At 38.2% G+C, this 15870-nt stretch overlaps 1 protein-coding gene across 3 annotated transcripts in view; it reads right to left on the reverse strand.

Annotated features, from left to right (window-relative positions):
* WNK3 (WNK lysine deficient protein kinase 3) overlaps positions 1 to 15870 on the reverse strand; it is a 175504-nt gene that overhangs the window by 95873 nt on the left and 63761 nt on the right. For all 3 annotated transcript variants that reach the window (XM_075999466.1, XM_075999465.1, XM_012782731.3), the window contains 3 exons: positions 11674 to 11965; positions 10566 to 10759; positions 10316 to 10465 (listed from right to left, as the gene is read on the reverse strand). In XM_075999466.1, the coding sequence (XP_075855581.1) occupies positions 10316 to 10465; positions 10566 to 10759; positions 11674 to 11965 (636 nt within the window). The remainder of the gene's footprint in view (positions 1 to 10315; positions 10466 to 10565; positions 10760 to 11673; positions 11966 to 15870) is intronic.

Here is a 15870-nt window from a genome sequence, read left to right on the forward strand (position 1 = left end):
CTCTGCTTCTATGAGGTTGACATTTTTAGATTCCATATATAAGTGAGATCATACTGTATCTGTCTTTCTGTGTCCAGCTTGTTTCAGCTAGCATAATGTCCTCCAGATTCATCCATATTGCCACAAAGGGCAGCATTTCCTTCTTTTTTAATAGCTGAATAATTATTTCATTGCATATATAAACACTACATTTTCTTTATCCATTCATCCATCAACAGATTCTTAAATTGCTTCCACATCCTGGCTATTGTGAATACTACCGCAATGAACATGAGGGTGCAGATATCAGTTCAAGATACTGATTTCATTTCCTTTGGATATATGCCCAAAAGTGGGATGGCTGAATTGTATGGTAATTTTATTTTTAATTTTTTGAGGAAATCTCACATTGTTTTCCATAAAAGCTGTATCAATTTACATTCCCACTGACAGTGTACAAGGGTTCCCTTTTCTCCACACCTTCACCAAAACTTAAAGAACACATGGACTGTCAACAAGGGTGCCAAGTCTATTCAATGAGTAAATGATCTTTTTAATAAATATTGCTGGAAAAACTGAATATCCACATGAGAAAAATGAAATTGGACCCCTACCTCAAACTACATACAAAAATTAACTTGAAATGGATCAAAGATCTAAATTTTAGAGCTAAAGTTTAAAATTCTTAGAAGAAAACATAGGGGAAAATCTTTATGACCTTAGATTAGACAATGGTTTCTTATATATGATACCAAAGCACAAAGCAATCAAAGAAAACATAGATAAATTGGACATTATAAAATTATTTTTAAAAGTTATGCCACAAAGGACATCATCAAAAAGTGAAAAGACAACCCACAGAGTGAGAGAAAATATTTTTAAATCATATATCTGATAGGGGCCTAGTATCCAGAATATATAATGAACTCTTATAATTAGGCTGGGTGTGGTAGCTCACAGGTATAACCCCAGCACTTTGGGAGCCAAGGTGAGAAGATCACTTGAGGCCAGGAGTTCCAGACCAGCCTGGGCAACATACTAAGACTCCATATCTACCCAAGAAAATTAATAAAGAAAACAACTCTTGCCAAGAGTGGTGGCACATGTGTGTAGTTCCAGCTACTCAGGAGGCTGGGACAGGAGGAGCACTTGAGCCCGGGAGTTTTAGGTTGCAGTGAGCTGACTGGGGCCACTGTGCTTCAGCCTGGACGATAGAGGAAGCCCCTGTTTTTTTAAAAAAAATATATTTAGTTCATTTTTTAATTGGGTTGTTTGATTTTGTTGTTGAGATATTTCTCCAAAAAAAATTTAAAAATATACAAGCACATGAAAAGACATTCAACATTTTTAGCCTTCCGGGAAATGCAAATCAAAACCACAACGAGGGCTTGGTGTGGTGGCTCAGGCCTATAATCCTAGCACTCTGGGAGGCCAAGGCGGGCAGATTGCTCGAGGTCAGGAGTTTGAAACCAGCCTGAGCAAGAAGGAGACCCTGTCTCTACTATAAATAGAAAGAAATTAATTGGCCAACTAATATATATAGAAAAAAATTAGCTGGGCATGGTGGCGCATGCCTATAGTCCCAGCTACTTGGGATGCTGAGGCAGTGGGATTGCTTAAGCCCAGGAGCTTGAGGTTGCTGTGAGCTAGGCTGACGCCAAGGCACTCACTCTAGCCTGGGCAACAGAGTGAGACTCTGTCTGAAAAAAAAAAAAAACAAAACACAGTGAGGTACCACCTCACACCTACTAAGATGGCTACAATCAAAAAGACAACCCTTTTTGTGCCCTTCCTTCTGCCCTCTCTTTGCTGAGATGATGGGTCTGGTTATTATCTATAGTGTATGTATCATACTCTGTAAACCTATGTCTTGCTCTTGCCCTATAATCTTATCTTTCTCTCCTCAATAAACCTCATTTCGTGCTTGCCTAATAAATAGACAGACAGACAGACAGATAGATAGATAGATAGATAGATAGATAGATAGATAGATAGATAGATAGACAGACAGACAGACAGACAGACAGACAGACAGACATAACAAGTGCAGAAACAATGGGATATTTGTATAGGAAAAAAAGAACCCTGACTCCTTACCCCTTCATAACAATCATGAAAATTAATTCAAGATAGACTACAGACTTGAACATAAAACATAAAACTATAAAACATATGAGAATATTTTTGTAACTTGGGTGTAGGCAAACGTATCTTAGGCTATAGAAAGCATTAACTACAGCAGAAAATTCTGATGAATTAGACTTCATCAAACTTAAATACTCTGTCTCCTCAAATAAAACTATTACAAAAATGAATGGGCAATCCTCAGACTGGACAAAATATTGATAAAACATGTATCCAGCCAGGCATGGTTGCTCACGCCTGTAATCCTAGCACTCTGGGAGGCTGAGGCGGGCAGATCATTTGAGCTCAGGAGTTCGAGACCAGCCTGAGCAATAACAAAATCCCGTCTCTATTAAAAAAAATAGAAATTAGCTGGACAACTAAAAATATATAGAAAAAATTAGCTGGGCATGGTGGGGCACACCTGTAGTCCCAGCTACTTGTGAGGCTGAGGCAGAAGGATCGATTGAGCCCAGGAATTTGAGGTTGCTATGAGCTAGGCTTATGCCGGGGCACTCTAGCCCGGGCAACAGATACTCTGTCTCCAAAAAAAAAAAAGTATCTGACAAAGGACTGGTATAATCCAGAACATATAAAGAACTCCTACAAGCCAATAAGAAAAAGACAAACAGAAGCAAATATAATGGGCAAATGACTTGAACAGACACTTCAGAAAGAAAGATATACAAAGACTAACAAATACATGAAAAGATGCTCAACATCATAGTCATCAGAGAAATAAAAATTAACCACAATGAGATACCACTACACACCCACCAGAATAGCTTTACTTTAAAAATACACTACCAAGGCCAGGTGCGGTGGCTCACGCCTATAATCCTAGCACTCTGGGAGGCTGAGGCAGGCAGATTGCTCGAGGTCAGGAGTTCACAACCAGCCAGAGCAAGAGTGGGACCCCGTCTCTACTTAAAATAGAAACAAATTAATTGGCCAACTAAAAATATATAGAAAAAAATAAGCCAGGCATGGTGGTGCATGCCTGTAGTCCCAGCTACTCAGGAGGCTGAGGCAGAAGGACTGCTTAAGCCCAGGAGTTTGAGGTTGCTGTGAGCTAGGCTGATGTCACAGCACTCTAGCCCAGGCAATAGAGTGAGGCTCTGTCTCTAAATAAATAAATAAATAAATAAATAAATAAATAAATAATAAATACACTACCAAATGTTGGTGAAGGTGTGGAGTTCTCATACATTGCTGATATTAGTGTAAAATAGTGCAGCCAATTTAGAAAACTGGCAACTTCCTAAAAAGTTAGACACTTATTCTATGACCAAGCAATTCTATTCCCAGGTATTATCCAAGAGCAATGAAAACATGTCCACAAAAAGACTTAAATATTAATGTTCACAGCAGCTTTATTCATAATCGCCAAAAACCAGAAACCACCCAGGTGTTTGTGAATAGTAGAATGAATAAACTAATTTGGTGTATTTATAAAATGGAATATTAATTCTGCAGCAAAAAATGAGCTACTGATACACACAACAACGTGGATCAATCTAAAAATCATGTTGAATGAGAGGAGCCTTACACAAGAGTATATGTTTCCATTTATATGAAGGTCTAGAATGGGATAAACAAATCTACGGTGAAAAAAATCAATAGTGGTTGACTCTGACAGGGTGTGGGGATGACTGGGCATGAAGGAACTTTCTCAAGTAATGGCACTATTCTACATGGGGTGAGTAAGCCACAGCCGTCAGGCCAAATCTGGCACACCACTTGTGTTTTGTGAGCAAAAGGTTTTATCGGAACACAGCCATGCCTATTTGTTTACATACTGCCTATGGTTGTTTTCATGTATACACCAACAGAACTGAGTAATTGCAACAGAGATTATGTAAACTGCAAAGCCTAAAATACTATCTACAGGAAAAGTGTGTCAACACCTGTTCTATAGCTTGATTATGGCTTGGGTTACATAGGTGTACACATTTGTCAAAACTCATTGAATTATGATCTGTGCATTTTACTATATATAAATTCAAACTAAAAAACAAATACTGAGTTCTAGTCAATTTTTGTATGCTGAAGTACATATGAATGAAATATACTGATGTCAGCAACTTTAAACTTTGAAATGCAGTAGAAAAATAAGATGGATTAATAAAGGGATAATGGGATAAACAGATATGTGAAAAGGCAAATATAGCAAAAGTTAACTGTATAATCTAGGTGTTAGGTATATGAGTGTTCATGCTATAATTTTTTTAACTATTATATATACTTGAAAGCTTTTAAAATAAGATGTTAGGAAAAAAAATTTAATTATGAAAGTATACAGTATGTGCAATCTGCCCACAGAAATGAACATTTCAATCTAAAATGCTTTGTGAAACACTTTATTCTTAAAAAGTTAATCCTGAAATAGTATCCCCTGTCTGAAGAAACTTCAGCTGCAAAGGTTTTTATTTATCTTTGCTCAGTTTTGTTAGGAGTCAGCATGTACATATTAGAATTCATTATAATTTATGCCCTTGATGAAGAGGGAATTTTATAAAACACATAACATTTGAGATAATAACTGGAAGAGTAATATATCACCACTAGAAAATAACTTATCTAAGGACCTCAAAGCATTTTATTAGCCAAACTCAATAAATTCAGATGGCTTTGGATTACCCAAAGCAGAGCAGAAGAGCCAAAAAAAAAAAAAAAAAAAAAAAGAATAAGTCAGATTCTCATTTCTTTCCTTTAATTAATTCAACCAATTCCCTGAGTAAACTAAATCTCACTGAAGTTTACCAGACCCTTTTTCTCCAATTCTGGCAGGGAGGATAACTATCTTACAAAGAGACTATGCAGTTAAATGACTGAGTATGCTGGGTTCAAATCTAGCTCTGCCAAATGACACTGAGAAAATTAACCTCTCTGAACCTCAGTTTCCTCACTTGTAAACAGAGATAATGATAGGATTCCTAGAGTTGGTATGAGGATAACGCATGTAATGCATTAACAATAGTATTTGGCACATAAGAATCACTCAACAGTGTTAATTTTTATCTCACAAAGGGAACTGGAGACTATTATCCTAAGTGAAGTATCTCAATAATGGAAAGCAAATGCTTTACTATATATAAATGTAAAACAGTAAGAACCATAGGCTCCTAACATTTAGGACTAAAAGATCTTGGAAAGCTACACTGGTCTCCTCTCTATTCTTCAAACACGCCAACACATTCCTCCCTTAAGGCCTTTATATCCATTATTCCCTGTGCCTAAAATGTGTATTGCTGACTCTCTCACCTCCTTCAAGTATCTGCTCAAATGTTACCTTCTCAATAAGGCCTACTCTGATAGCCACCTTCTTTAAAACTGCAACCTACTTTCCTCCTTGCCCTGCTCTGTATTTTCCCCAACGCTCCTTATACTGTATAATTTACTTTCTTATAATAGGTATTGGCAGTCTTTCCTCATTAGACAACAAAATTCAATGACAGAAGGGATTTTTGTATTTTATTCACTGATAATATCCCAAGTAGGTGCTCAAATATATATATATATATATATATATTTTTTTTTTTGGTCATTATCTGGTCTAATGCCTTCACTTTACACATGAGGAAACTTAGGAGAGACTTGAATCAAGATCACCCAAGTATGGAAAAGAGCCAGAACAGGGACTATGACTCCCGATCCAGTGCTATTTCTATTATAGTTCACTATCTTCCTGACCTTTGAACATTACAGAAAAATCACAATCATTCACATTTCCCCCCAGGAGGATTTACCTTTAGAATTTCTTGGCCTTGTAAATGCTGCTGTGTCTGTAACACAGAAATGCTCTGAAAGGCAGTGGAAGCCTGTACTAGAATGCTAAGTGTCAGGAGATGAACAGAAGATGGCTGATTTGGAAGGGCTATCCCAGAGCTTTGCCAGAGGGTCTGCTGTTGTAATTGTGGTTCTGATGACCCAGAAACAGGTGCTAAGCTAGAAGATGCTTGCCACTGTGGCTAGTCAGCAGACTGCTGCTGGATGTATGCTGGCTGATGCTGTGCTAGGTTTTTCTGTAGGGGAAAAGTTTGACTGTTGTCTAATGTCTGAAGCACTTGAGGCTGCTCTAAAGGCTGTATTACATATTGTTGTTCCACTGCCGCCAGATGCAAATGTTCTTGCAAAGGAGGTATAATCTGGACCATGTTTGTAATGGTCTTTGGAATACCTGGTAATGGCTGAACTTGGTTAGGTGCCTGTGAATGAGGTACCTGCTGCTGGAGAGCAGCACATTGACTATACAAAGATTGCTGTTGATTTATGGGACCTTCTTGAGTAGACAACTGATGGGTTTTCTGTGCTTGTCTATGAGATGAATGAGTCATCTGCTGATGCTGAATGAAAGCTGAGTGAGAAACCTGGCTTGGTGTTAGATGTGATTGGGAAAGCTGTACTAAAAAATGTGGGGGCTGGATCTGGGCCTGTGAAGAGGCCTGCTGAATGAAGGACAACTGCCCAGGGTTTCGAAGCTGTCCTTCCACTGCCCTCTGAGATGTAATGCTAGTTGACTGGGCCTGAGCTTTTAGCTGCTGGTGTCCAAAACTGGCATCTGCTTGGGATTGGAGTAACTGAATGCCGGACATTAAATAAAGGTTTAGTAGACCACATCTGTGTATCTAATGTTGATGTTAAATGCATCTTTTGTTGTTCCAGCATTAAAGAAGAACTACCTTGGGGTTGTGTTAAATAGGCTTGTTGCTCAGAAGTTTGTGCTACAAAAGGTGATAGAGAGTATAACTTTTGATCTGCAAAATTTGTAACATGTACTTGCTTATTATCAGGAGGGTTTATTTTGTATACTTGTTGGGTTATGAAGGTTGCCTGTTCAGTTTTCTGGATGGTGTAAGAAATTTGTCCTGAATAAGAGACATGCTCAAGAGGTAGTGCCTGATAAGCAGGCTGTTCCATAGGTTGCACAGGGTAAGCTGCCTGGATCACATATGTTGCCTGGTCTGGAAAATGTGACCGAACCAGAGGTTGCACTAGATAAGCAGGTTGCCCTTGGGCTGGTGCCAAATAAGAGGGCTGTACTGCAGATGGGACTGGATAAGAAGTCTGTATAGAATAGGCTGGCTGTAATCCCAGTGGTTGTACAGTGTAAAGAGGATGCTCCGGGACTGGCAGCAAATAAACAGGCTGTGCTGGAGCCTGGATTGGGTAAGTTGGCTGTGATAAGTAAGAAGTTTGTTCCTGGGGACGTACCATAAAGGGCAGCTGCACAGGAGCCTTCAATGGGAAGGATGGTAGTTCTGCAGGTGGCCCTGGATAAGTGTGTTGAACAGAATAAGGTGGCCATTCCAGGGACTGAATCACACTTTCAATACCACCCTTTGGCTGCTGCTGACTTGCAAGAGCTTCAGGCTCTTGAAGAATACAATCCTGCTGAACATTTTTCTGTGGTGATGCCATAATCTTAGGTTGCAAAATTAATGGCTGCTGATGAATAGAGGCTTGGAAACAAGGCTCCTTCAAATGCACAGTCTGGCTTTGTGGCATTGAAGAACCAGGAGTTATAGACTCCTGAGGTACCACTGGGTATAGCTGCGATACTGAATGCAATCTTTTGTAAAGGCTGATGGGCCGCTAAATGCCCCCAAATGGAATCAGAAAGGAGCTGAACTGTACCAGCAGCATTCTGTGCACTGCTCACATACCAGGCAGAAGAATGATTCGACAACGGTTGAGGATGATTAACCAGTAAGAAACTAGAAGTGTGACTGTCATCTGTTGCTTTGGTTAATGCCTGATTCCCATTTCTAGGACCAGGCTCAAGTTGAAGATCAATTGTTGGATGCTGGGAAGTCATCCAGTAAGCAGGCAATGTCTGAGGAGAAACTGCAGAAAGGACTGGTTGTGGAACTCCAATAACTAAAAAGTCTAAAGTCTTAGGTTGGGCTGAAGTTTGTCCATCTGCTCCAAAGGCCAGCTGCAGTTCCTGGTGCTGGTGCAAGAAAATTCAAATTATAAATGTATATACTATGCTCATTTTAATGGGACTGTCCCAGAAAGATTGATAGATAAAATAATGCTATGCTCTAAAAATTTCAGCAAGTTATCAAAAAGGTGCTAGGTACAGCATTAGTCCTATAAAAATCCTAATAACGTGAATAAATGCTAGTTAAATGCACTAACGGACTGAGACCAGTCACAGCAATATACTGCTCATGGCACTTACCACATAACTCATTCAAACCCTGGCAGAGATTCAAAGTATCTGAATCTCATATTTTCACACACCCAACAGTGAAAGTCCCAAGAGAAAGCATAAAGGATTTCAATATCATATCTAAAATGAATACAGATATTCCCTCAAGAAGGGAGAAGAGTTGGCAGAAATATAGATTGGCTGCAATAATTTCCTAGAACTTGGGCGACCATGCTCATAAAAAGACCAAAATGGTCAAGGTGCTTGCCTATGTGGTTTCTACATATTATATGAAAGGCAGGCTATAAAGAATAGTATGCATATGATATATATATATAAACAAAATTATATACGTGTATATACATACAAAAAAAGACAAAGCTAGAAGTTACACCTCAAATACAAACAATAAGATATTTCTAGATGGAGAGATAACAGGTGATTTTCACTTTCTTCTTTATAACTTTATGGCCTTTATTTTTAAATAAGCAAATACAACTTTCATTTAATTTTTTTTTTAATTTCTGAAACACAGTTTAAAATACACATACCTATATACTTATGTGGTTTAACCTAAGTTAAATTTAAGCACCCATTCAATGTACTTTGCATCATAGGCTTAGAAAGAGACAAATCAAACCACAATGAGCTCAATTACACATATATACCATATAACTTATCAACAATAGCCCAATACTAAGCACCTTCAATTCTATCAGACCAAATCTATCCCCAGCAGATTTTAAATGCATCTGGCATTTGTCAAGTATGTGTATGCTTTCCCCTACAAGACTGAGCTACTTGAAGGTAAGAATCATATTTTATTTTACTTCATATCCCCAGAAGGTGGTGGTAGTCATTAAAAGTTTGCTGATGAACTATGACTGACTCTATATCAATCTATTAAAGATGCACCAACTGCTAGGTAAACCAGGGATTCTCTGTTTAGCTGCCTTCTAAACTACAGCATGCTAGCTAAACAGAGAATGCCCAGGAGCTTGGACTATCTCACTCCCAGAAAGGGAAAGCACACGCAGGGTATGATTGGTAGGGGGTGAGGGAAGAAACAGGGTGACGCTAAAGAAGAGCCCATCCATGTGTCCAGAGTCCATAACCTATGGAACCAGGATACAGTCTTAATATATGAACTCAGGCCAGGCGCGGTGGCTCACGCCTGTAATCCTAGCACTCTGGAAGGCCGAGGTGGGCATATTCCTCGAGATCAGGAGTTCAAAACCAGCCTAAGCAAGAGCAAGACCCCATGTCTACTATAAATAGAAAGAAATTAATTGGCCAACTAATATATATAGAAAAAATTAACCGGGCATGGTGGCGCATGCCTGTAGTCCCAGGCTGAGGCAGTAGGATCGCTTGAGCCCAGGAGTTTGAGGTTGCTGTGAGCTAGGCTGATGCCACGGCACTCACTCTAGCCTGGGCAACAAAGTGAGACTCTGTCTCAAAAAAAAAAAAAAAAAAAAAAATATATATATATATATATATATATATATATATATGAATTCACACAAAGACTGTTTACTCATTGTCAGAAATAAATAATAGTGACTTTAGGAGTCTGAAAGACAAAAACACTTATTTCTCCCACAGAAATAAACATGAACCAAAACAAGTCAACAAGAATTTAGATGAACATGCTAAAAATTATGAAAGTCTATGAAATACTATTTCTAATTAACTGCAAGAGACATCCCTCCACATTCAAAGTAGGCTGGAAAAGTACAATACAAAGAACAAACCATCATTACCAAGAGGAAGAGATCAGAGCTCTATATAAATCTTTTGTCCATATGTACTGAGTTCTCTGTTTCTTCTTCAATTATACAAGCAGTGTCTCAAGATTCTAGTTATACAATACTAGGCATATCCTCAAGAACACTGTCTTGGGTGAAGGAAAACATTTAAAAAAAACTTAGCTTTCAATGACCTTTATCTAAACTATGCTGAATTTATAAAAGAGAACCTTTCTTTGCCTGTCAGAAAATACAGGCAGTGTTAAATTTGTTTAAATGAATACAGAGCCTCTAAAATGGGTCCTACCTTTATCTGTGAGACCTTCTGGACAGTTAATGGGGAAACTTGGGGTTGTGAAACAATTGTAGGTCCAAGGACATGTACAGGCAAAACAGTGGACTGACCTTGAACCAAAGGCAAAATATGGGGCTGAGTCAGCTTTGGCTGCTTCTGCAACTGTTAAAGGAGGAAAAAAAAAAAAAAGATTAAAGATAAACTCTCCCATTTACAGTAAATATACTGATTACACACTTAAAAATGTAACAGTTCACCTCACCCCTGAAATTTGCTGGTAATCTCCTACTGGTTGCTGAGATGGGTAAATTTGCCCTGGAACATTTATTTCAGCTTGTGGGATGTTAGAAACCATTTGAGATCTCATCCTCTGGTTTGAGGAATAGGCTATACCAGGTTGACTGGAAGTATCTGAATGTATAACTGATCCAGCTCCTGCCTCAGACAAATTGTCACCTATAACAAAGAAAATAAGCAACAGGTAGAAGGGAAAACTTGAAGCACAATGTCCAAATGGTATAGGTAATTATTAGTGTTTTTTTAATGGTTTTTTTTTTACTCTGACAACCTGCAACAGCTTCAAATAAAATGTGAATAATACTGTAGAATTAATCAAAAACCATCATGCAATGAAATGTCGACACTGTGATATAGCTAAAATTCTCTCAGTAAAGCAAACCTAAAAACAAAGAATCACATAAAAATAAACTCCATTTGCTGGCCATTTCATGTATATCCCTAACTAATCAATACCTGACATTAGGATTTCAGTAAAATGCTAAGTGTCATATTCTCTTTCTCCTAGAACCTGAAGAAAAAAATACTGTCATTGTAGAACAACTGAATGTTACTGTGCAAATACTGTATCCTTCTGGAGAAGAGAATGCATTACAGCAGAAAATAAAAGGAATTGTGTCAATTTTATACTTTAGCCTAAAATACAAAGGATCTTAAAGTCTGAAAATTCCTTCTTAAGGAATAAATTGTATCTTTAGTTCCAAATTTTCATTATTAAAAGATTTTTGTTAGACCCTAAAGAATGTTAAGTCATTTTATTTATTCCCTAAACACAACTAGATGCTAGATTATAATTCTTATGCAACTACCACCTTAGACAAGTCACTTAACAAAACAGTTTCTTAATTTTAAAATAAAGCAACTAGCTGGCCTATTTCAGGGGTTTTGTAAAAGCCTTGCTGAAATGATAGATAACAGAATGCTTTGAAAAACACAAAAGTGCTATTTAAAAATAAAGCAATATATGAAAAGAAAAAAAAATAGGCCACTGACCACTGCCCCCTCCCCAAAAAATAAAGATTAGGAAATACAATTGCACGCTTGCTTGCTTTTACAAATTATAATGGTGTTACCTGTAACCGAGGAGCAGTGCTGCTGTGGTTTTCTTTGTAGAAGCTGTTGTCGAACATGTTGATCAACTTCAGTTTCTTCACATTCAGCCCTGGCCTGCTGAGCAGGAGCAGGGGGCAAAGTTGTATTCTGGTGCTGAAGGACTACATTTCCCATAGACTTGCACTGGGAATCTCTGCATTCTTCCAAACAGCCAGGTTTCTTCTCCCTGGTCTTCTTTATCAGGGTCACCCGGTCTCTAATGGATTTAGCAACAGCTTTGGAATCACTTTCATGGAAGAATCCCGACTTTACCTACAAACAAAACATATATAATAAGCAAACTACTTCTTTAACATTTAAGATGTTAACTTTTATTTTACTAAGTAGAGTTATTTTATGCTCCCAAATCCCAAACACTATTAAATAACAGTTAATTTGTTTCCATAGTCTCCCTTAATAAAAGACATACATAAATGCCAGAGCCTTTAATTGGCAGGAGAAAATGATTTACCAGGCATTGTTAAAATGATTCTGGCTTTAAACAAAAACAAAAAATAACTTGATGTTTCAGTACACGCAGTCTTATTACAAGTGATTTATGACTGTCATTAGGGTTTGTAAAAGATTAAAAAGGTTTCCTCATTCAGCAACATTAAGTGTCTACAATGTGCCCAGTACCAGACACCAAAGAAATACAGGTGACTAAGTTCGTCCTTTGTATGTCCTGTATGAACACACAATTTGGTTGTGTGAGATGGCCATAAACTTAAAATGAGGTAGAAATTAGCTGCTGCAATAGCCCCAAAGTAGGAACACATGCCTCTCTGGAGGGACTAGAGAAAGTGTCACAGCAGAAAGTAAATTCTGACCTGCATTAAGCCAAAAAAGAAACTTTCAGGCTATTGAGGGGGGTGCAGATAAAATCTGGAGTGGAGACCAACATTTTAGGCAGAGGAAAGTATGCTCATAGCAAAGTACCACATCTTACTAGACATTAGAAGAGTGAGAAAAGGAAAATGTTCTGCCTTGTGTCAGGAGCAGCGCTAAGCATAAGAGAAGCTCACTTGAGGTACCATGACATATCATTCTCAGTCCACAATCTGCTTTTCAAAGCATGTACTGGAGGTCTGCAGCCTCTGGGAAATTTCATGGTAGTTGAAAGATGATTAAAGTGTAAAATGGGGCACAGATATTTAATTATGCTCCCTCCTAAGACTCAAAAAAGAAAAAACCCCATAGTAAATGGATTTTTAAGTTATAAACCCACAATGACAGGGCAAATAAGAAAAAGACAACTGCAATAAGATTTTGGACACCTTAGAATATGGAAAAAAAATAAGACAAGTAATAATTGACCTACCAGACCTGAGAAAGATAAACAAAGGAAAACTGAGAATCATTCCCATGTATACTGAAGAATACTCATAAGGCACAGGAACTGGCAATACTAGGTACTTCCAGAACTGAGGATGAGGTCAAAAGAGATGGCTAAATAAGAAAGACTAAGTGAAAGGGTTTCAAGAAGCAGTTACTTAGGTCCCTGCATCCCAATCTGCATTCCACACCTTTGGGTGATTGCTTCTTCCCTATCCCACAAGTCTGTGGCCATATACAGCTGAATGCCAAATGCAGAAACACCCAGCCTTCTTCCCTACTTGGCTACCAAAATACCAGTAACCAAACCTGTATCCTCCAAGAAGCAGACTAAAAGATGCTTCTCTAAGGAATCTAACCAACCCAAGATGAAAGACTTATAAATTCTAGGATCAGAGATTCCCCAATTAACAGACCACCCAGATACCCTACAGTAAATGTTAAAGTTAATAAGTCCTGTGCAAGCAATCACACCAACCATCAGCTTATTAGTCCTTGTGATGGGCAAGGCCCATTATGGCCCCTCAAAGAAGTCCCCTCTTAATCCTCATATCTGTGAATATGATGAGGTATCACACCCATCATTGTATTTGCTATATAGCACAGTTGCCCTTAAGCTAGGGGGATTATCTGGGTAAATCTTTTACCAGTTGATGATACTAGAAGGATTCTGCATGCCATTGCTGGCTCTGAAGATGGGGTGGGGGCACATGAAAGGACTGAAGAGCAGCCTCTAGGAGCTGAAAGTGGCCCCCTGGCTAACAACCAGCAAAAAAACCAGGGACCTCAGTCTTACAAGTACATGGAATTGAATTCTGCCAACAACCTGGATAAGTCTGAAAGCCGATTCCTCCCAGAGCTTCTAGATAAGAGCCCAGGCCAGCCAACACCTTGATTTTGGCATGTGAGATCCTAAGCAGAAAATCCAGCCAAGCCCACCAGGACTCTGACCTATAGAACTGTGAAATAATAAATGGGTATTGTTTTAAGCAACTAAATTTGTTGTTATTTGTTACACAGCAATAGAAAACTAATATAGTCTCCTACTATTAATCATGAGCAGACAGCCAAGAATTACCAGGAATATGAGAAAAGTCTCTAACAAGAAGACAGAACACAACACCAACAAAGAAAAACAACAACTTAGAGGAAACAAACTATGCAGGGAAAAACAATGTCGAAAACACTAACTTTAGAGAAATGAGACTAATACTGTATCTACAAAACAAAAAACAAGAAGTTTACTCTAAAAAAGGAATGGATGAAAAATGAAAACAGACTCTTGAAATTCAAAACATAATAGCAGAAATGAAAATCTCAATAGAAGGGTTAGAAAGTAAAGGTGATAATATCTGCCAGAAAGGGGAACAGACAAAGAAGTGGAAAATAGAAAAGAACATTGGAGAACCAATCCAAGAGGCCGAAAATCCAAATAATAGCAATTCCAGAAAGGGAAAACAAGAATTGATCAACAAAATACTTCAAGAAATTTCCCAGAAAATAAAGGATATGAATTGACAGATTGAAAGGGTCCATTGAGTATCCAAAACAGTAGATGCAATATAGACTCAAATCAAGATACATCACTAGCAGAAGCAATGGAGGTGAGGTTAGAAGAAGGTTAGTGTTCCTCCTTCAGTTCCAGTCTTTTGAGCCACTTTAAGTCATTGAGTTTGAGAAGCTGTTCCATTTCTTTACCTAGGAATTATTATTTATCTTTTATATCATTCCTCTCATCTCGTTACTTTATTCTTTAGTGAAACAAAAAGGAGAGATGTTCGTATACTCTTACAAAGACCAGAGAAAGCAGTAGGGGAGAAGTAGCCTCTCATCCTTGGCATCCTGGTTTTGACCACTATCTTTTTATTTTTTGATTGATTGATTGATTGATGGGGACAGAGTCTCGCTCTGTTGCCCAGGGCAAGTGCTGTGGAGTCAGCCTAGCTCACAACAACCTCAAACTCCTGGGCTCAAGCAATCCTCCTGCCTCAGCCTTCCAAGTAGCTGGGACTACAGGCACATGCCACCATGCCCAGCTAATTTTTTCTATATGTTTTTAGTTGTCCAATAAATTTCTTTCTATTTTTAGTAGAGACGGGGTCTCACTCTTGCTCAGGCTGGTCTTGAACTCCTGAGCTCAAAAGATCCTCCTGCCTAGGCCTCCCAGAGTGCTAGGATTACAGGCGTGAGCCACTACACCCGGCTTTGACCAGTTATCTTGATGGCATCTGCTTCACCCTCCTATCCTCAGGCTCTCGGGAATGACTTTGCATTTTAAGGGTATCATCTTTGAGCTCACCTTGGAATTTTATAAAAGTATAAGTGCTCTTTCTATGAGTATAACGCTTTTTAGTAGAGTTAAAGATAATCCTGATTAAAGAGATATACTGAGCACAAACATTCCATGGACTTCATTTAACACTGCCGATAAAATGGTATGATAAAACGGTGAACTAGGCATACACCTGTCCCCTGTGGAATTACCATTAAATTGTGGCCTCAGGTTCTTAATTATTTTCATGATTCATTACAAGACTTAAATGGTATGGGTATGGATTTGTTTGCTTGTTTTAACCAACTTACTCCAAATTACTTTTCAAAGTAGTACATAGGAAAGCAGTATGTAATTTATACATCTTTCTTACAGGGTAATAAGCTTTTTGAAGCTATCAGAGCCTATTTCATCCTTCTACAAAAGTACCCAACACAGTGCTTTGCATGTGGTAGGTACTTAATAAATGTGCTGAATATGAAAAAAATACCATCAAATTCACTTACCAGTTACATTCTGCCAAGTTATAAAATAATCACAAAAAAGCTTGCAATTGCAAAAAAAATTTGTT

Source organism: Microcebus murinus, chromosome X (assembly GCF_040939455.1).
Source record: "Microcebus murinus isolate Inina chromosome X, M.murinus_Inina_mat1.0, whole genome shotgun sequence".
NCBI classification, from domain to species: domain Eukaryota; kingdom Metazoa; phylum Chordata; class Mammalia; order Primates; family Cheirogaleidae; genus Microcebus; species Microcebus murinus.